At 43.8% G+C, this 25,299-nt stretch overlaps 1 protein-coding gene across 1 annotated transcript in view; it reads left to right on the plus strand.

Moving 5' to 3' along the window:
- The window catches only part of ARSB (arylsulfatase B), a 178,054-nt gene extending 170,788 nt beyond the window's left edge, over positions 1-7,266 (plus strand). The window contains exons 7-8 of the mRNA XM_058728898.1: positions 3,268-3,390; positions 4,443-7,266. Of these exons, the coding sequence (XP_058584881.1) occupies positions 3,268-3,390; positions 4,443-4,708 (389 nt within the window). The 3' untranslated portion in view covers positions 4,709-7,266. The remainder of the gene's footprint in view (positions 1-3,267; positions 3,391-4,442) is intronic.
- The last annotated feature ends 18,033 nt before the right edge of the window (positions 7,267-25,299 follow it).

The following is a 25,299-nucleotide window of genomic DNA, read 5'->3' on the forward strand; positions in this document are numbered from 1 at the left end:
TTCAACAGTCTTGGTCAGATAATAGCCATCTTTGAAAAATGAATCTTGAGTCCCACCTTACTTCGTGCGCAGAAATCAGTTCCTGGTGGGTTCTATGCCTAAATGTAAGATGTTGTGGAATTTTCATGGAACAGAATCACATCCAGCAGTCAAAATGAATGAAGTGCTGGGAACAGGCTGAACCTCAACACCAAGGGTGAGTCTCACAAACATTATGAAATCAGTTGGAGCCAGAAATAAAAGAGAACATGCTGTATGGTTTCCATTTGTACAAAGTTCAAAAGCAGGCAGGAAGAGTCTCTGCTGATGGATGGCAGTTACCTTGGAAGAGGAGGCTGGTGACTGGAGGCTGCTGACATGGGCTTCTGAAATCCTGGTAATATCCTGTTTCTTGAGTGGGCTGGTGTCCACAGGAGAGGATCCAGTCTTCATCAGCACCATTAGTGCACTTTTCTCTATGGGTGTTATTTTAAAATGTTTTTTTTAAACAACCCTTGGATTGACACAGAAAAAAGAAAGATAATTCTTGGTGATTGAGTGATAAAGGAAAGGTGAAGATTCTAAAAATTTTTAGATAGGCAACAACTTGAAGTCTGAAAGTATCAGGTATAGGATATGGAGAAGGGGAGACGTCACTGGCACAAGGGCCAATTAGTATGTGTTGTAAAGTTGGAAACGTGTGCCCCTTGCAAGTGGACAGTTTTGCTTCCAGACACACACCTTAGAGAAATGCTTGCTCGTGTGCACAAGGGGACGTGGGCAACAATGCTCGTTGCAGAATAGTGTACAAGAGAAAAAAAAAAAAAAAAGAAGAATTGAAGTAACCTGATGCCTAACAGGGAAATGGGTAAATAAAATGTGAGTTTCTATATAGTGAAATACTAAACAGTTAAAAGGAATATAATATTCACAAGCATAATCACAGAGCTCTGAAAATACTGAAGTGGATTGAAAAAAGCAAGTTGCAGAGTATGTATGGCATAACATATACGCGTACATTTTTAAAGTATAAAAGGGGACTGTAGATTATTCTGTGGCACATGCATGTGTAACCGGACTGTTAAATCGCCGAAGGATACACTGTACCCTGATCCATGATAGCAGCAGCCTCAGGGGCAGGGGGTGAAGGGACGGAGATTAAGGGTGGGGATAGACCATCACATGGGAACTGTCACTTCATTTTCATTGTTCTGTTTCCTTTTTTTTTTAATGGCAAATATAACAAAATGTTAACATCTGTCCCTTCTAGGTGTTGGCTCACAGAGTGTGAGTTCTCTTATTTCTTGTAATGTTCCCTTTGTTTAACTTCTCAATAAGAAAAAAAATAGAGTTGCGATAATAGCATCTTTCATCGTTTAGTCTTAGGCTTGTTTATTGTTTAGGTATTTTACGTTCCTGTTTGTTTTAAGAAAAAATGTATATAAATATGAGTATAGCTGAGATAGCTCAATTTCCTCTCTTTGTTTATGTTAGCAAAGCATACTTGTTTTATTTAACATCCTTTGGTATCAAAATGTGGCCTTTACACAAACTTGTGAGGAGTAAATCATGAGGGCTCACAGTCCTAACACAGTCTGTGTTTTAAGAACATATTTCCTATGATAGACATCCTCTGCGCCTCGATCACAGCAAACATCCGCTTATATTGGAGCCGAAACATCCACAAGCAGGCGGAGAAAAAACGTCAAGGAGATTTGCTGTTTGGTGCTAACAATCTGTCGGTACATGATTGTTAAGACTAAGGTCTGAAACCACCAACATTTATTGGCTCTGTCTCCAGTATGCGTCTCTAGGGTCATTTCCACAAGACCGACCAGAAGAACGGGACCCTGCCTTTTCCACCACTGCCATTGCTCCTGCAGGAAGCCCCGGGCAGTAGCACACAAGTCCCGCTCTAGCAGGAAGCAGGGCACTCCCAAAGTCCTTTATGACAGGATGGGGGACAGACGGGCCGGCCGCCATGATGGAGAGTGCACTGTTACAGACAGAGCACACACAAGGCTATTAGTCACTGGGTGGGCAGTCTGGCAGCCTTTGGAAACGTCCCTAGGTGATTGCTGTGACCTGGTTTGAAAAGTTGACAGGTAAATGTGGACTTGAAACAGACTAGCTATTTTATGGTTAGGCCCTAAACTGCAGGCTTTTAAACATGCTCAGGTATGAGTGAGGTGGGGACCTGCATACCCTGCCCTCACAGATCCAGCGGGGTCTTTACAGCAGAACTCAGGTCTCTCTTCTACACCTATTTCACTCCTCACAAGTAGGCCAAGGAGGGAGTTACCCAAAAGAAGGAACTGAGCATGCTCATTTCAGACTCTTCTGTCTGTCTCATTTGGGGGCTTGCCTGCCCCCAGAATATATGTAAGCACTCTGGTCTGCTCTCAGCTCTGAGGGAGCCCAGTGGGTGTCCAGCAGGATCAGGGATGAGTGATTTAGTCTTTCTAAGTCAAGAGTCAATTATTAGCAAGGCCTCTCGGCCACAGATCTGAAGCTATGTTCTCTCTAATCAACTTTATCAGTAACAAGGGCAATATCTTAGCTCCAACTGTCTGGCCTCTAACCTTTCAATTGGTTCCAAATTCAAGAAGGTGGGGGAGTTAATTGCTCCCCCTAAAACCTGATGATCAATTAGTATAAGACCCCAAAATGATAATGTAATCCGTGTTAATAACCAATAATTTGTATACCAATTTGTTCTTATACCCATAATTATCCTGTCTGAATAGTGAACTGAGCATTGCTCACTTTTATCTTTCATAACTGTGGTTAAAAAAATAAATATAGCGCTGTATGTCATGGCATGATTGAACTCTCATAGCTTGAGATAGACTCCATTAAAATGTACACTTTATAATCTATTATCTACATATATCTATCTATAAGTATATATAGAAAATGTATTTATCTAATTCAATCATTTAGCAGCAAAAAGAAAAAATGCACACACGAAAAACAGCCTCTCCTGCTATTACAGAACACTGTTCTGCACACGGCCAGATGTACGTTCACAGAACACAGCAATTTTAAGGATGAATTCACGTTCTAATCTCTTTAGGATTACCTTATATTCGTGGTGGTTTATGACTGATGTTTAAAGTAACTATAGCTTTCTGTTTATATTTAATAGAAGATTCGTGTCTGTGGTGGGATACACATTTACACTCATGGGATAAAAGCTACTGTTCTACAGGAAGGATATTAAATGTTGATTTAGAACGACACATTTCAATAACAGTGATCTAAGTCTCCCAAACTGTTTCTTCCCAGGTCCTGGGAAAAGCCTGGCACCAGCAAAGGATGATTCTTCTCATCCAGCATATTTAGCCTTCAACACATCTCTGCATGCTGCAATTAGACACGGGAACTGGAAACTCCTCACCGGCTACCCAGGTAGGGTGCTTGGCATTTCCCACCAGATCAAGGAGAACTTTACTAAACAACTGCTGTTTGCAGAACATACCTGTGGGGCCGCTGAATGAGGAAGAATGGTGTGATCTACCGTCCTGACCACAAAAAAAAAAAAAAAAAAAAAAAAATTAAAATTAAAAAAATAAAAAGTTAAGAATTAACTCTAGGGGGCGGTGAAAGGAAGAAATGCCACTGTAATGTTTCATGGAAAATCAGATTTCAGAGATGCGTGGCTGTCAAGCACAGCACATGTAGCTAGGAGGGAGACTCTCTGAAAGCTATATCCTCAATTAAGTGTGTAGCTGAGGGATGTGGTTGCTTCCTCTGAGCACATTCTCTAAAAGGGGTATCTTTTATTTATTTATTTTATTTTTTAATTTTTTTTGATGTTTATTTTTGAGAGAGAGAGAGAGAGAGAGAGAGAGAGAGAGACAGAGCACAAGGTGGGGAGGGGCAGAAAAGGAGTCACAGAATCCAAAGCAGGCTCCAGGCTCTGAGCTGTCACAGATCCCGACATGGGGCTTGAACCCATGAACTGTGAGATCATAACCTGAGATGAAGTCAGTGGCTTCTTAACCCACTGAGCCACCCAGGTGCCCCAAAAGTGACCTCTTTTAAATATTTTTAAAATATGTGGTGTGATGGTAAAGACTGTGATACAATTAAGCAATGTTTATAATGATGACATTTTGGGCATTTGGGGTAAGACAACTCTTCTTTGTTTGGTACCGTTCCATGTATTGCAAGATGTCTTAGCTTCCCTGGCCCATGACCATTACATGTTGATAGCAGCTTCCCTAAGTCACTGTGACAACTAAAAATCCCCCCACCCACACCCACACGCATGCACACACATGCGTGCACATTCCTGGAGGCCCCTGGTTGTGAAGCAGTGAACCAGGAGTTAGAGTGAGAAAGATATAGATACAGCATCAAGGGCCACATCTTTTTTATGTGTCCACGTCCACAACCCCTGAAATTAGAACCTGTCTACCATGCCTCTCCTGCAATAAACTATTGTATTTCTTTGCCAGGCTGTGGCTGTTGGTTTCCTCCGCCGTCTCCATACAACGATTCTGCGATACCCTCATCAGACCCACCGACCAAGACCCTCTGGCTCTTTGATATTGATCAGGACCCAGAAGAAAGACATGACCTGTCAAGAGACTATCCCCATATTGTTGAGCAGCTCCTTTCCCGCCTGCAGTTCTACCACAAACATTCAGTGCCTGTGTATTTCCCGGCACAGGACCCCCGCTGTGACCCCAAGGGCACTGGGGCCTGGGGTCCGTGGGTATAGGACTTCTGGCAGCCTGGGGGAGCCAGACCACCTTTTCTGTCACAAGTTAGACTTCAGGCCTTTACTCCTGTATCTCGTGTCTCTCCCAGCCTGGGTTCGCCTGGTCCTTCTCTTGTTTCTGAACCACACTGAGGAATCTCATTTCAAACCCCAGTGCATATAAGAAGCTGATAAAACCTGGAACAGTCCTGTTGTTGGCTGGGGTGTGTGTCTAGAGGAGAGGGGGGCTGAGTTCAACCGCTTTTTCCTGAGTGTGGGACAGCTGGGAACTTGACTTGAAATAGGAAGTTCTCGTTGAGTCCTAGAGGCTGGAGCAGCTGGCTCTTTTTGCCTCACAAGTCAGATGTTACATTTCCCCCTGCCAATAGCTGGGTTTTATTGGAGTGCCTCATGTTTCTTGTAACAAATGTGGGGAGCAGACAGTTTTTAATGGTCCTGTTGGCCAGGGGATCTCCCTGTCTGCGAGATATCATGTGCAGGCATTCCGTGTGAATAACCCCCCTTGCTCACCCCTCACTCTGTCACTCATCTCGTCATGGAGCATAAGGCCCATTTCATAGTTATGGTCAGCATGGCAATATGCCTGCTTCTTGGTTTGGGTTATTACAGTAAAGAAATGTGTTTTTATCCCCAGTTTTCTTTTTTTTTTTTCCTAGCCACTACTCATTTTGTCTAGACTTCCTGCTACCCCCTCTCCCCTGTGGTTCTTCTCCTAACCTCCCTTTGACTCAGGCATCCTGTGCCTGGGAAGGCTGCCTTGCCTCTCCACGCTGAGCACCATCGGTTTGGGGATCTCTGCTGGGGCCTGCCTTCCTCTTGCCTCCACTACCAGAGCTGGAGCCCTGCCCAGAGAAGGTGGTCACATCTGGCTCTGCATGCATGTTCGTGGTGGACACGAAGGGGCCGGGTGGGTGATGCGTGGGTCTGTGTCATCTGTTTGCTGAAGACTGTTCTAAGTTGCATGGAATTAATTATGAATGTGACTGTGTCTCATAATATATTAAGAGTTGCATGCTATTCCCTAGCTAGGAGGAGAAACCCCGGGAAATAGTCATTTTGTCCCGGGGTGATGGAGGGGGGCAGTTTGAAAGGAAATGGCCAGCATCTGAGATCCTGGGCCTCAGTGAAGCAAAGGAGGGCACATCCACCTTTCCCTATTCTCAGTCTTACTGCTTGTATTGAGGTTCTGGGGTTGGGGAAACAGGATGAGGTTTTACTTACCGGCCCTTTCTCAGTCTCGCGAAAGTCCTGCTAATGCGGATCAGTACAGATGCTCTCTGAAGAATGTCAGACTCTGAAAAATATGTGCCAACACTCTACTCTTTTTTCCATTAGCGGGAATCTTTGGTTCACTGGTGTCCCCACTGCCTGGACCGGTGCCTGTTACATAGAAGGAGGTCAATACTTTTTTTTTGTTTTTAATGAATGAATGGACAGTTGAACAAATGAGAGAGCGGCACACCGTTAAAAATCCAGTGAGCTAAATACAGGTTTAGGGTAAATATCCTCCAACTGTTGCTTTTCTGTTCCCAAGCTGCCCTCCTGGGGTAGGAGCATAGTCTGCAGATCTGGACAGTCAGAGGACGCTCCAAAGTGAAGCCATAATACCCTCTCCAGGAGGGAAACAGGGAAGCATGCCTGCCAAAGATACCCTTTTGGCAATAACCCTCAGTTCTGTTCTTCATAGGACACTAGAAACTAAAACCAGCAAATAATATGCTATAGGTCCTTGTATAGCCACCCTTCAACTCAGTAGCAATATTTTCGGGTCACTACCAATTTGTATTGTATTAAAATAAGATGATTGGAAGGAAATGGTGCTAGAACTAAAAACACCTGTTACCAACCTTTACCCCACGCCAGGGTTGGCAAACAGCTGGTCCAAATGCCATCACCTACCACTCCCTCACCTGTGGCAGATACTCTGAACTAACTGAGCCCACGTGTTCCTCTGGATCCTTCTAATCCCAGTGTCTATTAATACCATGAGATTAGAGGCCATCACTATATGACAGCCATTCACCCTCCACGCCATGCTCCCAGGGCTGTCCCCAGTTCCAGTCCCTTGATTGCCAAGTACAACATGGTGTTCTGTACTCAGTGGATTTACAGGGAGTTGTCAAAACTAGTTGTTGTAAAACTTTTATTTGAGATTTTATTTTATCCATTATAGAATGCATCTCATTAGGTTTCTCTTTTCTGTATAAGAATGTGAACAGATTCACATTGAGGATGTTTCTTTCCGGGTTCATTTGCGTTTAAAGAAAAGTTTTATTTAATTGTTCTTCTTTGCTACTACCTGATTATTTCATATCTGGGGAACAAAAATTTTTTTTTACCCTTTAAAATTTGTCAGCCGTGAATAGGGAGTTTCCATTTGGGTGATGAAAAAGTTCTGAACCATATAGTGGTGATGTTTGCACAACATACCTCTGAATTGTATGGCTTAAAATGGTTAAAATGATAACTTTTATGTGTTTCTTACAACAGATTTTTAATGTGTTGGCCAGTTTTGTGGTATGTAAATTACATCTCAATAAAGAAACATAGCAAAAATATCAGAACTGAAACAAAGGCGTCAGTCATTGCCCCAAGAGTACAAACTGTAAAATAAGTCATTGGAGGGAGGTTGTGAGGGTAGGGGTGAATGTAAAGTGATAATAAGAGAGTGTATTTGTTCTCTGTTGCTGTATATCACATTACCCCCAAATTTAGCAGCTTTAAACAATAAACATTTATTACTTAACACACTTTATGGGGGCCAGGACTCTGGGAGTGGCTTAGCTGGGTGGTTCTGGCGCAGGGCCTCCCGAGATGGTAGTCAAGCTGGCGAGGGCTGCAATCATCTGAAGGCTTGCCTGGGGCCAGAGGATACACTTCCAAGGTGAGTCACTCACGAGGCTCTTGGTTGGAGGCCTCAGTTCCTTGCCCTGTTGGCTTCTCCATAGAGTGTTTAAATATCCTCACACATGGCAGTCAACTTCCAGCAGAGCAAATAATCTGGAGAGAGAGCAAGAGGAAGCCACCGTACCTTAATTACCTGGTACAGTGTCACTTCAACCTTTTTTCACTTCCTTAAAAATAAGTCACTAAGTCCAGTGGTTACACAAGAGAAGGAGAATTAGGTCCTGTCTTTTGAAGGAAGTGTCAGATTTGTGGACATATCTGATACCAGCATGGACAATAGGAGAATGGGGAAATGTTGTCTCCTGGGGAAGAGACTGTCTAATCCAGTCCACATGCATTTATCAAATTCAAATTCTGCTATTTGAAGACAGATGTTAGAAAAACATCCAATTTTGCTATATAGTGGTTAGAATGACCAGGGACTAATCATTTAGCTCTCTCTGTGCCTCCCTCTTTTTTTTTTTTTTTTTTTTTTTTTTTTTTTTTTTTTTTTTTTTTTTTTTACTGGTGATAGGTTGAACTGAGTAATCCCTAAAGTCTTAGACCCTTGTGTCCAGAACAATGCCTGACACATAGTCCATATTAAATAAATGGTCTTTGACTCTCAAGACCTGAATTCCAGTGCAAGAGTGTAAAATAAACCTATGCTAGAAATAGCCAGAGATTCTGCTCCATCTTGAAAAAGCATTCATTTCCTGAAAATATGATTTTAAAAACTAATCTTTTGAATGCTTACTATATTCCAAGCATTGTACAAGGTGCTTTAAAAGAATTATCTTGGGGAACCCGAGTGGCTCAGTTGGTTAAGTTTCCAACTTTTGATCTCAGCTCAGGTCTTGATCTCACCGTTGTGAGTTCAAGCCCCACAGTGAGCTCTGCACAGGGCATGAAGCCCACTTTAAAAAAAAAAAAAAAAAAAAAGGAATTATCTTGTTGCCTAAGGAAAATAAAAGCAATTTTCTTCTTAAAATTTTAATAAATAAATAAATAAATAAATATCTTATTCAATATAATTTTAAACTAGCCAAAGGTAATGTTTATAAAATCTGTTCAATCTTTTTATTTTTTTAATGTTTACATATTTTGGAGAGAGAGAGAGAATGCAAAGAGAGGAAGGGCAGAGAGAGAGACACACACACAGAATCTGTAGCAGGCTCCAGGCTCTGAGCTGTCAGCACAGAGCTCGACGTGGGTTTTGAATTCATAAACCATGAGATCATGACCTGAGCCAAAGTCAGGCACTTAACCTGACTGAGCCACCTAGGCACCCCTAAAATCTGTTCAATCTTAATTATTAAAGGCATATTTGGTTTCACCCCTTACATTTTAAAAATATCTAACCTTTATCCAAACATATAGTTACTTAAATCAAGAAAATGAAAAGAATTATTTTGTCTTTTTAAAAAGTATACCAGAGGGATGCCTGGGTAGCTTAGCCAATTAAGCGCCCATACTTGGCTCAGGTCACAGTCTCATAATGCATGGGTTCCAGACCCACACCAGGCTGTGTGCTGACAGCTCAGAGCCTGGAGTCCGCTTCAGATTTTGTGTCTCCCGCTCTCTGCCCCTCTCCCACTCCCACTCTGTCTTTTCTGTCTCGAAAAATATATGTGTTAAAAAAAATAGTAATAATAAAAAATAAAAATGAATAAAAAGCACACCAGAGAAATAACCCAAGTGTTGATCAACAAACAAATGAACAAAATGTGCTATATCCACACAATGGAATATTATTCAGTCATAAAAAGGAATGGAGTTCTGATACATGCTACAGCATGGATGAACCTTGAAAATATCATGCTAAGAAGCCAGACACAGAAGAGTAGGTCTTGTGCGATTCCACGTACATGAAATGTCAAGAATAGGCAAATTAACAGAGACAGAAAGTAGGTTAGAGGTTTCCAGAGGCTAGAGGAAGGAATAGTGGCAGCCATTGTTCAATGAATAGAGTTCCTTTTGGGGTGATGTAAAAGTTTTAGAAATAGTGGTGATGATTGCCCAACAATGTGAATGTAATTAACACCATTAAATTGTATGCTTAAAATTGTTTGAAATGGCAAATTGTATGAGATATATATGTATCGAGAGAGAGATGGGGTCTAGATCCTTCCACCTACTTTAGTAACTGCACATTTAGTTCTCTTATAGATGAATCTTCCATGTAAGACAAAAGTAATGGATGGTGGTAGAAGTCAACAAAATTCTTTCTTTGAGGGGAAGGAATATAGACTGGGAAGGGACATGATGAAACCTTTTGGGGTTCAGAAAATGCTCTATATCCTGGTCTGTTAATGGGTGTATACATACGTAAAAATTCACTAAGAAGTATATTCAAGTTTTCTACTTTGTATGTTACAGCTCTCTCTCCTCTCTCTCTCTCTCTCTCTCTCTCTCTCTCTCTCTCCTCTCTCTCTCTAATTAAAAAACACCTGCCCTTACAGTACATACTTACCTCATATGTTACCCATATGGGCTTGGAAACATCAAACAATTATAAACAAAACATTTTAAATGCTGCAAAGATATGCACTATTTGAAGAAGCCTTTTTGTGATTCCTTTCATAAACACAAATCTAGGGGTTTATTTTTACAAAACCTGAATACATTGATTTGGGGTTCCTAAATTGAGATTTTGCTACGCTGGCTTTCCTGAAGGATTCACACCCACCCACGTGTTGGTGCTGGGGGAGAGGTGCAAAGATGAGGAAATGATAGGAATGAAACGGCAGGGGGGTCCTCTGCCCCAAGAGGCTTACCACCCAATTCTGTTGTACCAAGTTCTTTCCAACTAAACAGTTTTTAAGAACATTCCAGCCAATGCTAAACATATTGAAGTAGTTACTATCCTTTCCAGTCACTACTTAAACTTTAAAATCTAATTTTTTGTCCAAGTGGAGAATAGCCACAGCATATGCAGACTAGTTCATTTTCAGGCTGTCCAAAGACCAGACTGCTCACCTGGACATCTTCTTTATTGATCGCCGAGAGCAGGTAGGTTTGAAGGGCTATAGGGGTGCCTACTACATCTCTTTCGCCTTTGCCCCGTTGCCATGGGAGCCACCCACCGGATGGCACGAAGCAGAGCAGGTGATTTATTCTGCCTGGGGCCTGACTTCAGGGCTTTGTGACTATCAGGAAACTGGAAGGGCAATTTAATTCTCAAACTAATTTGCCCAAGTAACAAATCATTGAGCTTAGGATATTTCATTTAATAACCTTTATTATTTTTCTGACAACAAAAACATATATCACTGTAATCATTTTTGGAAAATACAGAAAACACATAAAGAAAATTAACCCATAAAGCAGCCACCAACATATAGCCACCATTAACCTTTTACACCCCTTTAAGAGAGTAATTAGGTGGCCCAACTCCCAGATGGGTTTTCAAATCCCACTGTGCCCAGCTGAGCCTTCACTGGAGATTCAAGATGGGAGATAAATGAAATATCACCTCTTTTGGAACTCTTCATTTTAATCCCACTAATGAGGTATAGATCTTCCCAGGTTTTCACTCCAAAGGAACATGATTTCACGCACACACACACACACACACACACACATTATCTCTCTTTCTCTGCACCCCATCTTCTCCACAGGCCTCAAGGGGTGTGGGCCTCCACACACGTGGGATGTTGACCAACCAATCAAACCAGCAAGCAGGCACCTGCTTTGTAATTTTTGCTTTGTATCTATATACCCATGAAAGCAGTGAGTTCTTTCTGAATAAGCTATTTTTAAAATTAAAGCCTTCGATTAAAGGATCCTCTGGATCTGTTAGAGAAATAGCTAGCTGATTTGAAAAATGTTACTTGTTTGGACTTCACAAGAGTGTGCTGGGTTTTCTTGGTTCTTAAGCTAAAGCTTAAATGAAAGTGTTTGGGCTTAATACATACAGGGAGTGGAAAGATGTGGCTCCCACATCCAGGACTTCAGGACAAGGAGACGGGCCTGTCTCCCTGGGACCTGCATGTGTCCTGTCACTGAGGTCCACCTATTCCTTTCCCCCCAAAAGCGGCTTCAGCCAGGCCAGGAGGACACCCCAGCAAACTCCAAAGCTCCTCGAGGCCCCGCCCAAGACTCTGTAACTCACATAAGGCCTTCCACTGCTGGGAGTCGTAACATGGTGCTTCTTCTTAAATGTACACTCTTTACTAAAATAAGTAATGTAAAGTGATGTTTTTTTGTGACTATGGTAAAGAGAAAACTAGTGTCATTGTACGTAATCATACAAATACATACGATGAATACAAATTGTTCTTAAACCCGAGCTTGGAACTATTTCTGGCCTGGAGGGAAAGCACTGAATAACTGAAGAGTGAATAACTTCTTCACTACGTGATGCAAGGTCATCAGTGCCAGGTCTGTGACTTGGCAACACTGGTGCGGAGACAGGGAAACTCCCTGAGGGCAGGCATGTGTGTGCCCAGGCCCAGTGGGGGTGCTGAGTGCCACTCCTCGGTGACTGGTAACTTCCTGAATTGTTACTGTCCCCTCCATTTGCCCTTTCCTCCAAGAAGGCTCTCAGCTGCACTTGGCTTCTAACAGTTTGTTTTGCTCGTGTGCCTGGAGACCCCGAAGCAAGGGAAGCATTCTAAATGAGTTAATGTATAAACACAAAATGAAACCAACATACACATCCTCTGCAATACAGTAGAAAAGTCACAGAGGATCCAGCAAAGGAAGAAGCCAAGAAAGTCAATAAACAAGTTGGTGGAGACGCGACATACAGAGATGAAATATTAGGAAGAAATAAACATTGAGAAGAGGGAAAAAAGAGACAACACAGACGTTTCTTGAGCTAAGAAGTTCCTTGAGCCTTCATTTCCAGGACTATAATCTCTGGCGTCTGGTCACAAAGCCTGGGAGGGAGACTCAGTGTCACAAATGCTTAGAAATGCCTGTTCTGCCCTACCAGCCCCTTCACATCCCCTAGGTGCCCACGTGGCATCGTCTGGCCCAAATTCACACAGCCTGTTTGGATACTGTAATTTAGCCCATGAAGTATGCCATATTTTGCCAATTGTAGAGGCAAGGCAAGGAATTAACCTTTATTGAGGACATTCTTTATTTTTTTTAATTTTTTTTAACATTTATTTTTGAGAGACAGAACAAGACTCAGCAGGAGTGGGGTAGGGGCAGAGAGGCGGGGGAGGGGGCGGAGACACAGAATCCGAAGCAGGCTCCAGGCTGTCAGCACAGAGCCAGACGCGGGGCTCGAACTCACAGACCGAGAGATCATGACCTGAGCCAAAGTCGGGTGCTCAATCGACTGAGCCACCCAGGCGCCCCAGAGGACATTCTATATAGCAGACACATTTGACTTTTGCAGTGGCTACCAAACTCCACGCAATAATACCTAATCCTTAGGTAAAGGTTTTTCCAATTTAAAAATTACCTCGCGGGAAGTCATACAGCCAGTAGAATTGGGATCAGGAGCCCAGATTGCTCTTAAAAAGCCCCTGCTGACTACTACGCTCCCTAGCAACCTCCAGCCCTGCCTGCCTTCCCTTCTCTTTGTCTTGCACTTTAAGGACAGAGGAGCAATTGTAGGAAGTCCTGTTCTTACAGCTCAGGACTTGGGGAGCCTTCAGGCTGGCAGAGGGCCTGGGATGAGCAGAGGGCAGGGAAGCCGGTGAGGAGGCCAGTGCAACAGTTTAGCCAAGAATTAACCGCAGCTACAGAGGTATGAAAGTAGGGGGATAAAACACTAAACGGAGGCTTAGAAAATAAAACACATTTGAAAGGAGCTTGAATTATTCAGCCTGGAAAGGAAGTTTATGAATGTTTTGCATACATTTCATAGGAAAGCCGCATTTCCACACGGAGATGACGGAGGCTGGTAACCATCGTCCCAGCGAACGCACAGAGGTTACCCCCAGCACAGTGCTGATGTGAGGAAGGGATGCGAGGTTGACAGGTTAGTTCTTAAAGAGCGCTGCAGCTTCTGATGCATGGAAAATAGAATCTAATGTTCTGTCTTGTTCTATGACCAGCCAGCATCAACCAGTCTTTCATCTTTAGTTACAATCAGTTCCCATCTTGCTGAATTCTGGAGGTGGTTTCTACCAGCAACATGGACTACTCTCTTTTATATAAGGTCAATAGGACCTCATTCCCCCTCTGTGTTTAAGGCTCTGAGATGAAGAGTAACAATTCAGATACACTGGTATTTCTTAAGGTTCCATTTGTAATGATTTCTCTCCGGGGGGATTGGGATGAAACAAACTGATCCAGAGGCTCTGAGGAATATTGCCTTGTGAGGGTCTCTGCTTGAAATGGGACAAATAATGACTATGTTTAGATTCAAATACTGTACTATGTTTTGGTTTAAAATGTTATAAATTAGGGGCACCTGGATGGCTCAGTTAGTTAAGCGTCCGACTTCGGCTCAGGTCATGATCTTGTGGTTCGTGAGTTCAAGCCCCACATTGACCTCTGTGCTGACCACTCGGAGCCTGGAGCCTGTTTCAGATTCTCTGTCTCCCTCTCTCTCTCTGCTCCTCCCTTGCTTGTGCTCTGTGTTTCTGTCCCCAAAATAAATAAACATCAACAAAATTAAAAAAAAAAAATTAACGTTTATTTATTTTGAGGGAGAGAGAGACAGAGTGTGGGCAGGGGAGGGGCAAAGAGAGGAGGAGACACAGAATCCAAAGAAGGTTCCAGGCTCTGAGTAGTCAGCACAGAACCCAACACCGGGCTCGAACCCATAAACCATGAGATCACCACCTGAGCCTAAGTCGGGTGCTTAACCAACTGGGCCACCCAGGCGCCCCCATCAACAAAAGTTTTTAAAAAATAAATAAAATGTTATAAATTAGAGAGCTCTGTATTGGTGAACAGGACCTAGGCTTTTTCTTGGCTTCTCTTAGTTTAAGAAATGCTTTGATTTCTGTAGTTAGCTAAACATTGTTGCTTTAAGTAACAAGTTATGTGGCTGGGCCATACTTATGCCCACAATTCCTCTTACCAGTTACTGGTTAGAAGGATAAATGTCAGCGAGAGAGAATGCCCTGCTTCTCACGCAGGTCTGGGGTGTCTGGTCTGGTGCTGTACATGGGCTGGGCCACTGAAGGGCATCTGCTGGCTTTCAGGATAAGCCACGGCAGTGATTTCCCTCTCCTGTCCCTGCTGCAAGCCCACCTAGTCACCAAGTGGAGCCATGCCAGGGGGTAGCTAATCCTTCCCCAGTAGGGGAGAAACGGCCTGTCTTTGCACAGGGATGGTGGAACAGAGAAGTGAGAAGGTGGTGCCATTAATCGCTCCCCTTTTTTACGTGTAACTTTCAACAACTAGAACTTGCCCTTACTTTCACTAGTCCTTATTATCATTCAATTGGCTTGACAGGCTTTAAAATGTTACATGATTTTGTGTTTCGTTCAGTACCAGGAGATTGGACTTTTCCATATTTTTATTGGCCCCTATGGCTCTTTTTTGAGCATCCTGATCACCGTCCTTCCTCCCCAGTTCTACTGGTCGGGCCCAGAGGGAGCAGGAGCGGGAGGGGTGGAACGGGAGCCCCAGCTAAAAGGGCGTGTTAGTTCCCACTACAGCCACCGTCTCAGCTAGAGCCGCTAATGCCTCCTGCAGGTGGTGCATTTGGAGTGCTCAGCTGTCTCTGCTTTATGCTCAGTCTTTGGGACGTTGTCGGCAGGCAGGGAGAAAGAAAGAAGAGGAGAAAGAACGGGCAAGATCCTTCTCCTTTCTTACAGACAGAGTCAAACTGACACTTGTGAGAAGCGCAAAAAAATGGTGGTCCTTCAAAGTGATGTTCTTTTAATATGGGAATGGGGGTACCGTGGTGGGGGGCAGGGTGGAGAGGGAAGGCCTCTGGCAGTTACCCCAGGACTCCCCTGTGATCCCAAACTCAGCAAGCCTGGTCCCAACCTGCATGCGCACTTGGCAACACGAAAGCCCTGCGGGTAACAGACTCACCCTGAGAGTCCGTGGAACAACCACTTGCTTCTTCCTAAGCATTCCTCGGGGGTTTATCCTACCCCACCCCACACACGAGAGAATTTCTGAGGACCACCTGTCTCTCCCTGGTGACAGTGCTGTTGTACCTTCAGGCTCTTATACATGGGCTGACCCACCTGAGTGGGGTTCCTGAAGCCCCTTTCCCCCCGAGTGAGGCTCAGTGGGGGAGGTCGGTGAGCGTCCTCTATGTAAACAACTTATGATTGAAAACTTTCGTTCCACTTGTAGCCTTTTCTTTTTAGTGTGAATAATCCTGATGGTTTCATCTCACTTTCTGCCCTTCTGTCAAATCTTCCAACTGCCAGCCCTCTGGTGATTCTGGGCCTTAACACAGGCTCGTCCCTTCACACATTTCCTTCTGCTCTTTTCTGGACTACCTAGCTCCTCCTTGGGTCTAAACATCAACGGTTCCTTCCCTCGGGAAGCTTTCCTTAGTGCAGCTGAACCGGAATGTTTTCCTATGAGAGTGGACATCACACTGAGTTGTTATTCGTGTAGAAATGTCTGTCTCCCCACCAGGCGGAAGTCTCATGTCTGATGTGTTTAATGGAATATTTTTGTCTCGCGGAGCCGTGCTTGACACTTAGACAATAGGAGTTGAATGAATGTTCCTTTCGTTGAATTCATAGGACTCAATCATCTTTTAGTTTTAGGATGCCATTCTCGTCCCTGATTTCAAATTCTGGTCCTTGTTCCTGACCTGCAGCCCTGGTTTCCACCCGACCTGCAGACCCTGTGTACCCAGCCCTGATGGTAACCCCGCCCTGTGGCCTGCTCTGTGTCTGGAATGTTGGCTATCTTCAAAGGCTTTGTCTGTATCAGCTGGAAGGACTTCAGCGCCTTCCTCAAATCAGGGTGAACATTACACTATCCAGACTCCGCAGGCAGGTTTTGTTTATCCTGGGATCTCCTCCAAGATACCAGCTGATGGCTTCAAACACTTTTTATGGCCTCAGATTTGGACAGACTCAGATTTTCCTCCTTCATCTTCCAATCCTTCCCTAAGATTTTCCTCCTTTCATTTGTTCAAGCTGTATTACAAATGCTTTTCCATGTGTGGCTTTCCCTGCAGAAAACTGGCTTCATAGCTTACATTTGGTGCTGAGATTAGCCTTGCAAATGCCAAAGGCTAGCTGGAAAGGGCAGATGGCCTATTTCCTGATGCTCTTTTGTTATCGGTCCATATTTACTCAGGCTTTCTTCCTTCCACAGGGTGGGAGTGGGTGGTTTTTTTGGTGTAGAGACAGTGGAAATAAACCAGTGGTCTCCTTAAGGAAAGTGGAGTTGAACACATTTTTAAAGGCAGGGGTTGGGGACAATAGAGGTGTAAGCTTGGTCCCCTAGGTGCAGACGAGGATAGCATGAAAAGTGTAAGGCACAAACGTACTTAAGACCACATATATTCACATTTGTTAAGCATCTCCTATGTATGCCAACATCTGGCCCGGCAGGTAACTAACATAAATAAGGCACGGTCTTTCCATTCAAGGAGCCCACAGTTAGTTAAGGTAGTAGCACCAAGTAGAGCTGGGAGACCATGACAGGAAGAGCAGAGCCATTTGAGTTACACATATGTCCCTTGACCTGACTGTGGCAATGGAAGCTAGAGAGCCATTTCTTAAAAAATCAAACTCCTGGGGCCCAGGATCACAGGTGTCTTCCATGGTAATGAAGACTGTTTGGAGAGTCTGATATTTTCCTCTCACCTGGACTCAGAATTCAGGGAAACAACCCCTACACAATCCCCCCTGCCCTGTGCATTGTTTATTGCTGTGTAACAAAGTGTCACAAAATTACAACTGGAGACAAAAAAATATAACCTCCTCCAACTCTACAAGCATCATAAAGGCAATAAATTCATATCTTTCAGTGCTCGCTCTAAACGTCAATGGACTCAATGCTCCAATCAAAAGACATCGGGTAACAGAATGGATAAGAAAAAAGATCCATCTATATGCTGTTTACAAGAGACCCGCTTTAGACCGAAAGACACCTTCAGATTGAAAATAAGGGGATGGAGAACCATCTATCATGTTAACAGTCAACAAAAAATATGACCTCCTCCAGTTTCTAAGGATCAGGAATCTGAGTCCATCTTAGCTGGGTGGCTCTGACTAAAGGCTCTCGTGGGGTGGGCATCTCAGCTGAAGGCTTGATTTGGAGGAGGGTGAGTAGGATTCAAGAGAGAGCGTGAGTACCATGATGGAAGGCATAGCCATTCATAACTAATCTCTCAGAAATGACACCCATTATGTCTGCCATATTCTATTTGTTAGAAGCCAGGCACTAAATCCAGCCCATGTTAGGGGAGGAGGTTACTCAAGGCTGTGGATACCAGAGGCAGCAATCTCTGGGCATCATCTCAGATGCCCACTGTGTCCCTCCACCCAGTCCCATTCTCCTTTCTGTCTCCCTGCTTCCTTCCTAGTTCAGGAAGTGCTTATGGAAAGGACCGGTGATGGCTTCCCTCTTTCCTCTGTGCCACCAAGACTGGGGAATGGTCTTAAGTCAAAACAGGACATTAGGTTGAATATTCTGCTTTTACACATAGTGGACCCAGAAGGACTTCTGCTGGCAGAGCCTCAGCTATACAGGCCAAGTACTGGGTGGGAGGCAGCAGATTTAGGAAAAAGCCATTTCTTGAAGTGTTTGGCTAGAGAAGGGAGGCATTTTGCAAATTATGATTTGAAGCTCCAGGCTTTCCCTTGGTGCTGCTAAGTAGTCTGCTATCTTATAAAGATGCTTACAGTCCTGTTGATGGCTCAAGACTGAAAAGCTGTCTTGCCAAACTGGATAGTTACTGTGCCGTCTCAGGGCTGAGCCTCACCCATTGGTCACAGAAGCCAAAATGGTCTTGGAGCTCCCTTACCTTCTCTCAGACCCTTCCAGTCCTTTCCTGGTTCCGCGGCTCAGCCTAGCCATCCTCAGCCCTGACCATCCGTGTCTCCTGTGAGCTCTCCACTGGCTCCAATCAGTCCCTGCCTCCTAATCTTAGCTAAGAAGCACCTAAGGTATGACTCCTTCCTGGGGGTTGGCAGAGACCCCTGGTTATCCCACAGTTCAGTATCTAAGCCCAAAGTCATAAAGTGGCATGGGAAAGCAAAAGTTGTCACAACCCAGTGGTGACTGGGGAATTTAGCACTCATAAAAGGTGTCCATATGCAAGCACCTTGATCCTAATTAAAGCAGCCTCCTTCCTAGCCAGCTGCTTCATCCTCCTGGCCAGCCATCCTCCAGCTGTTTCCAATGTTATGCATATGCAGAAATAAGATGCAAATCAAATGCACTTTCAGGAAGTGGGCAGTGAAGTTGGAGAATTACTCGCTCATGGGTAAACTTAACAAAGAAGGATCTGGCAGAGGAACTAGCTCAGTTAGCAGAGAGAAAATTGACAAGGAAACTGACACATCAGGCTCTTCAAAGGAAGGTGATTTGAATATCAAAGGCCGAAGAGGGGCCCTCAGGAAACCGATGAAACTCTTGAATATTTTTTTGCAAAATTATTCCTCTTTATCTTCCTGTCCTTGAATGTAAAATGGAGGAAGACATACTGTGCTGTCTTATAATTTTATCAAACAGCTAATGCCAAAAAAAAAAAAAAAAGAACTCTTTCTTTTTTCATTCTACGAATTAGTGTACAATCATACAACATCCATTTTATAAAAGAGACAGAATATGTTTTTGTGATGTTATTGTTTTGTTTGAAGATAAAGTTCCAGTAGAACCCTTTTTTTCTCACTATTTACTATGATATTTTAGATGAAGTTGATGGGGCAGTGATGTGAGGCTGAAGGCAGGTTCAAGGAAGGAGAAAGAATGTTTTAAGCAGAGGCAACAGCTGACAGGATGTGCGATGGCACTTTTCCTGTTGTCGCAGGTGTTGGCCACAGCTTTAAAGCTGAAGTTGGTGGTGATAAGGACCCCCACGTTCTGAAGATGCTAAAGAAATCCCACAGGACTTGCTAAGGAAAGACTAGAGGTTCAGGAGAGAAAGTGCTTTGAAGGGAATTCGTAAGACATGCCAGCTTTGCTGTTTCCTCTGTTCCCCGCTGGAAAGAGGAATCCTTCACCCAAAGGAAGCAAAGAGTGGGGGCAAGAGAGCCTCAGGCTTGGGAGACAGGTCGTGCAAGAAGAGGAGACAAACTGGTCTCTTACTCTGTGGACAGAAGCTTGTTGGGTGGCAAAAACATTTCAGACTGTGGAGTGCTGTTACCACAGCGGAGAATGGAAGTGTCTTGGGAGAAGTTACCATGTGTCTCTTGGAGTCTGGGGGCATGAGGCCTGGCACCTGGCTCTCAGGGAGCTGTGAGTGCAGCCAGCCAGCTGGAGCTGGGTGGTGGGGTAAGGTGAGAGAGGGCAGCAGGGATAGCAAGATGTGATTCTGCCATTTGGAAGGTTAAGAGTGAGGGTACCTGGGTGGCTCAGTCAGTTAGGCATCCAACTCTTGATTTTGGAAGGCTAAGAGTGAATTGATTCCCATGGGCCAAGTGATAGCCAGAGAGCTGCCTTGCAAGGGTCTCAGCAGAGAGAGACCCAGATTAGCCAGATAGTGCATCACTTGTGGTGCACTGTGGGAAGTCTCAGTGGTGGGAGTAGTGGAGGGCATCTCAAAAATCCTAGCATGCCCTATAAAAGAGTTGGGCTTGGAATGAAGAAGACTTCAGGCCCTCAAGTGACAGCCACAAACTGCACCTGTTGAACATAATGGCCTCATCAATTCCTCTCATTTTTCTCATCTGCTCAGCCCTAGTGGATCCTGAAGAAGACTGGGAGACTGGGAGGCTGGGGGGGGGGGGGGTAAGTGAAAAAGGCAAATCTGGAAGAATGAAAGAACAGACATACCACCTTCCCCACTGGAGACTCTTAACCCTTATGTAAGAGCTAGGCTGAATAGTGGAAAGGAACTAAACCAGATATGAGACTCAAGTGTGGGTTTAGATTGGAGCTTTTAATATCCCCAGATAGGAATGTTCTAGTACCTGAATGAGACTGAAGTTTTGGACTCAGCCTGGAGAAATCACTAAAGAGTAGGAAAGGAGACACAGAGTTCATTTGAAGGCAATGGTGGAAGAAAAACAATGTTACAAATTCAGCTAGCTCAATAAACTGATGGCTTGTGTTTGAGGAAGGCTAGTGTTTCAATCTGCAACAGGACAGTTTTCCATTTTACCTGTGAACTTATTCTTGGACTTTCACATCCAAGAATGTGGATGTGAAGAATGCATTGTAGTAGGAACACTGGAAAGGGAACAAGTGGTTATAATGCAATTTCATATTGGGAAAGTACAGGTCACTGTATGAACATAGTGGAAGACCAACCCAATCTTAGGGGCCAGGGAAACCTTCCAGTGAAGTGATATCTTGGTTTGGCTCATTTTTATGAAGAAGTAGCATCTAACCATACAGAAAGGGAGGGGGGAGGCAGGTAAAGACAGAATGGGGAGAAGGAAATGAAGGGAGGCGTTTGGGGACTGCTAATGAATTAACTTTTAGATGTGTTGATCCTGTAATTAGATATGGGCCTGAAGGTCAGGAACCCTGTCTCTGTGTTAGAAATGGTGATTTGGCATCATCACCCACGTGCAATATTTGGATCCCTGTGGGTAGGTCAGATCTCTCAGGACAAGTGTATATAGAGAAGAAAAAAGCTATGGCTACAAATCGTGAGATAAAGATGGACCTCAACCCCTAAATCCTGTTCTGGGACTCTGGGACAGATAAGTTTATAAAGAACCTACCTATGCAGGTTTGATGTTTGATGGCTTTAGCCCCTGCCTTCAGGGACTGGCCCCTGGCCCTGGTGTGCTGGGTCTAACTCATGAAGCCACAGATTCTCTGGCCTGCAGTGGACACATCTAAGATCCAACAGACTGAATGGCCACGTGTCTTCATAAACCCAGATGCAAGTCTCCACTCTGTCTTATCTTTTTTATAGAGCAGAAAGGTGAATCCTAGAAAAGGCATGATGAAAAAGGGGTAAGGAAACAAAAAGGGGTTCATTTTGGTGTCTAGAGCATTGTTGGTGAAACTGCCTTTATAAGATGTGGTTTCCCAGCAGCAACTGGCCACAGGCTGACTCACTAAACCAGATATCTGGAAGATAAGAGCCCCCAAAAGAGGGAGAAAGCACCAACTCCAGACCCTTTGGCTCAAGATAGGGCCTTGACTGTGAACTAACTGTTTGTCAATGAGCTTCCTCCTAAGAGCTGAAGAAATATCAGTGCCCTTAGAGGCCAAGAACGATCCCCAATGTTTGAGGAATGAATGGAGGAAGAAAGATGAAATGGAACAGTTGGGAAAATGGGAGAAACACTAGGAGAGTGTGTTCCCATAGACACTGAGGGAAGCGAGTTGAGAAAGTGGATTAATGGGGGCGGGGGATGTCCATTGGATTTGGTGGAGGTAGTCACTTGACAAAACCAATTTCAGTGAAGTGATGGATTCAGGAACCAGACTTGCTGTGAGCTCGAGTATGAATGGGATGTAAGTAATTGTAGGTGGTGAGTAGAGTGTTCCCTTTCCAGAAGGCCGACTATAAGCAAACAAACAAACAAACAAACAAACAAAAACCATGATAGTGTGAGAAACAAGAAGTACCTCTAAGGATGGAATGGCATGAGAGAGCGTTTCTCCCTTCGTTAGGAGATCTTAGAGCATATTTGAATGATGCTGGGGAAGAGGGAAAGAGAGATTGACGAGGTGAATGGGTGGGGCATAATGGGTGGAACAAGAACTCAGGAAGCAGGAAGGAATGGATTTAGAAGAGAACAGATGTTGCACAGGTTATTAGTCTGGGATGGATAAGAACAGGAACAGATAAGGAAAGAGCAAAGAGCAAAGGAGATAGGGGTGAATGTGCCTAAGTGATAACTGGAAGGACGGAAAGGCTGAAGCTTGTTTGCTTTCATGGTGGGTAATAACATATCAACAAAAGCATTTTATAGTTTTAAAACATTGACATAAATGTTTAATAATCAAAACAAGCCAACCGGGTTTTCTGGCTAGTTCCAAATCTTGACACACCCCAGGTTCTTTATTACCCTTGGCTACCTGAGCTGGTGTTCTCTCCACACAACTAGAACTCTCACAAATTAATCTTCCCCAAATACTGGCCCAAGACAAGTCTCGTAAGTCTCTCTTAAAGCTGCTGCCATTGAAGGGATTCAAACAACAATTGATTCTTTTTTACCTTATCTCTGAGCCTCAAACTTCCCCAACATCCAGTGGCAACCAGCTCCAGCATGGCTGGTCAGTGCTCTTGTTCTGGCTTGTTGCAGAAAAGGATTTTGACCAAATCAAGGTCTGCATTGGATGCATGGTGGTACCTCTTGGCTATAACCAAGGAATATTCTCTGGCTTCATGGATGTTCAACTTGATTTGAGTTGAGGACACTTTGGCCAGTTAACCACTTACATTTCTTCTTCTTTTTTTTTTTTTTTTTAAGTTTATTTATTTATTTATTTTGAAAGAGAGGACACAAGCAGGGGAGAGGCAGAGACAGAATCCCAAGCAGGCTCTGCACTGTCAGCACAGAGCCCGAAGTGGGCCTTGATCCCATGAAGCGTGAGATCATGACCTGAGCTGAAATCGAAAGTCGAACGCTTAACTGACTGAGCCCTCCAGGCACCCCCCCACTACATTTCTTACAGTCTTTATAGATTTGGGTCAGTGGCCATGCCCCTTGGTCTCTGAGATTACAGGCTGCAGTTGGCTGCTCTTTTTGCTGGACATTTCCATTCTCAGCACTATTAAAACACATCTGTTGGGATCTCTTGGTTATTAGTTCATGATGTGAAAGAGGGGAGATGGGCTGGGACAAAGTTGCAAAAAGTGTGAAAGACAGAAAATTGCATTGGCTCAAAGAAGCAAACCTGGGACCCTCAAGTCAGGTGACATCGTTTTGCTTTTATGCTAGTTGTTGTTATTTTATGTGCTGATTTATCTGAAGGCTACTTTGAAAGAGAGATTCTGAATTTCTAGCAATAATGGCATCATTTGTGTAAAAAGATGGTTTCAAGAAAAACATTTATTTAGGTATATATAACATATTTTTGTTATACATTGTAATGTATTTGGGTTTTTTTATGGCCATTTAAAGATCATTTAAAAGGTTCATAATTTAATGGTCATAGTTTATCAGTCCTTCAGGCAGTGCTGTGACTATTAAAATAAAGCTCTTCTAGCTGAGATGAAAGATTTTTTTTTTAAGTTTCAAGTTTATTTATTTCGAGAGAGCAAGCGAGCAAGAGAGGGGCAGAGAGAGGACAGAGAGAACCCCAGCAGGCTTTGCACTGTCAGTGTGGAGCCCAATGTGGGGCTAGAACCCACAAACCATGACCCAAGCCAAAATCAAGAGTCAGAAGCTCAACCACTCAGCCACCCAGGTGCTCCGAGATATTTTTAAAATGTAGATCCAGTATCCAACTCTGTGCTAAGTATCTTTAACCTGTTCAGTGCAAAAGAAGAGCCTTTTGACATTGTGAATTAATAGCATGGTTAGAAGTCATAGGTTGAAAAAAAGTTGACACAGGTTAGCTTTGACTTGTACACACAAGGGGCAGATCTTTTTGCTCCCAAGTGAAGGAGAAACTGCTAATGTTAATAAGTCAGCTCCAGAAGGCAAAACCATCTTGTTTTGAAGGCAGCTGTTTTATTTGGTGCCGTGCTTTCATGTAAACCAAATAGACTCACCATCCATGCACCAAGCAAGCAATTAAATACAAGCCTGGATGCTATTTCTGCTCAGGGAAACTGTCCTGATTACCCAGGACAATTCAGAAGATTGTCCTGGCCTCTCCCCATCATCTCCTATCCCTTCTTTTACTGTCCATCCATTTCTGCAGTCAACCCAGTGGGTTTTTTGTACTTGTTCTGGGCACCATGTTAAATGCACCGAACACAGAACTGAGCTTCCCCAGGCTTCCCCTGATGCACCCCAGGCAGCTGGACATACTTGCTCTGGCCTTCTTGATCTCGGCACCTCCACCAGACAAGGCCCAGCCTCTCTGAAGAACACTCACTATAATAGTAGGTAACTCCTATGCTTACCATGGGACCATATACGACGTGTGGGTTTACAGCAGGAGTGAACAAGACATATTTATGCTAAAATCTTGAGATCCTAAGTTGCTCTTATTTTAAGATGTCTCCCCAGAGAAGCCCTTTTGAGTGCCATCATGCTGCTAGCATGATGTGCCTTTAAAAATCTGCATAGACTTATTTTACATTTACTAAGCTCCCAGTGGACATGAGTCATCACAAGTATATCAGAGGCTTCTACACCAATTCTCTGTGCTCTCTGAAAGTGCTCTCCATGTCCAGGGAAGAACCAGTGCCTCCCAGGCCCCATCTGGGTGGTATCAACAGCTCTTGCCTCTTGTGAAATCTATACATGATCATGGGTTTGGTGGTGGGTAAGGGGGGGGGGGGGTCCCTTAATTTTGGAAGAAAAGAAAAATTTACAGGGCAGGAACACAGTTATGTTGTTAGAGTGATTATTTGGCATCTGGCTAACTTTTGGTCTCATGAGAAGCAGAGAGGAGAAGGTTTGGTAAAAATTAGCTCCGTTCTTTTTTCTGCAAACACAACCAGAAAAAAATGGAAACCAGCTGAGTCAACAGAGTTCTTACTTGCCCCAAATGGAGGCGTTTATGGAATTAAAGAAAGTTTATAGAGACATTTCAAGTTGGGTTTCCCGTGAATGAAT

The sequence above is a fragment of the Neofelis nebulosa genome, chromosome 1, assembly GCF_028018385.1.
Source record: "Neofelis nebulosa isolate mNeoNeb1 chromosome 1, mNeoNeb1.pri, whole genome shotgun sequence".
Lineage (NCBI taxonomy): Eukaryota > Metazoa > Chordata > Mammalia > Carnivora > Felidae > Neofelis > Neofelis nebulosa.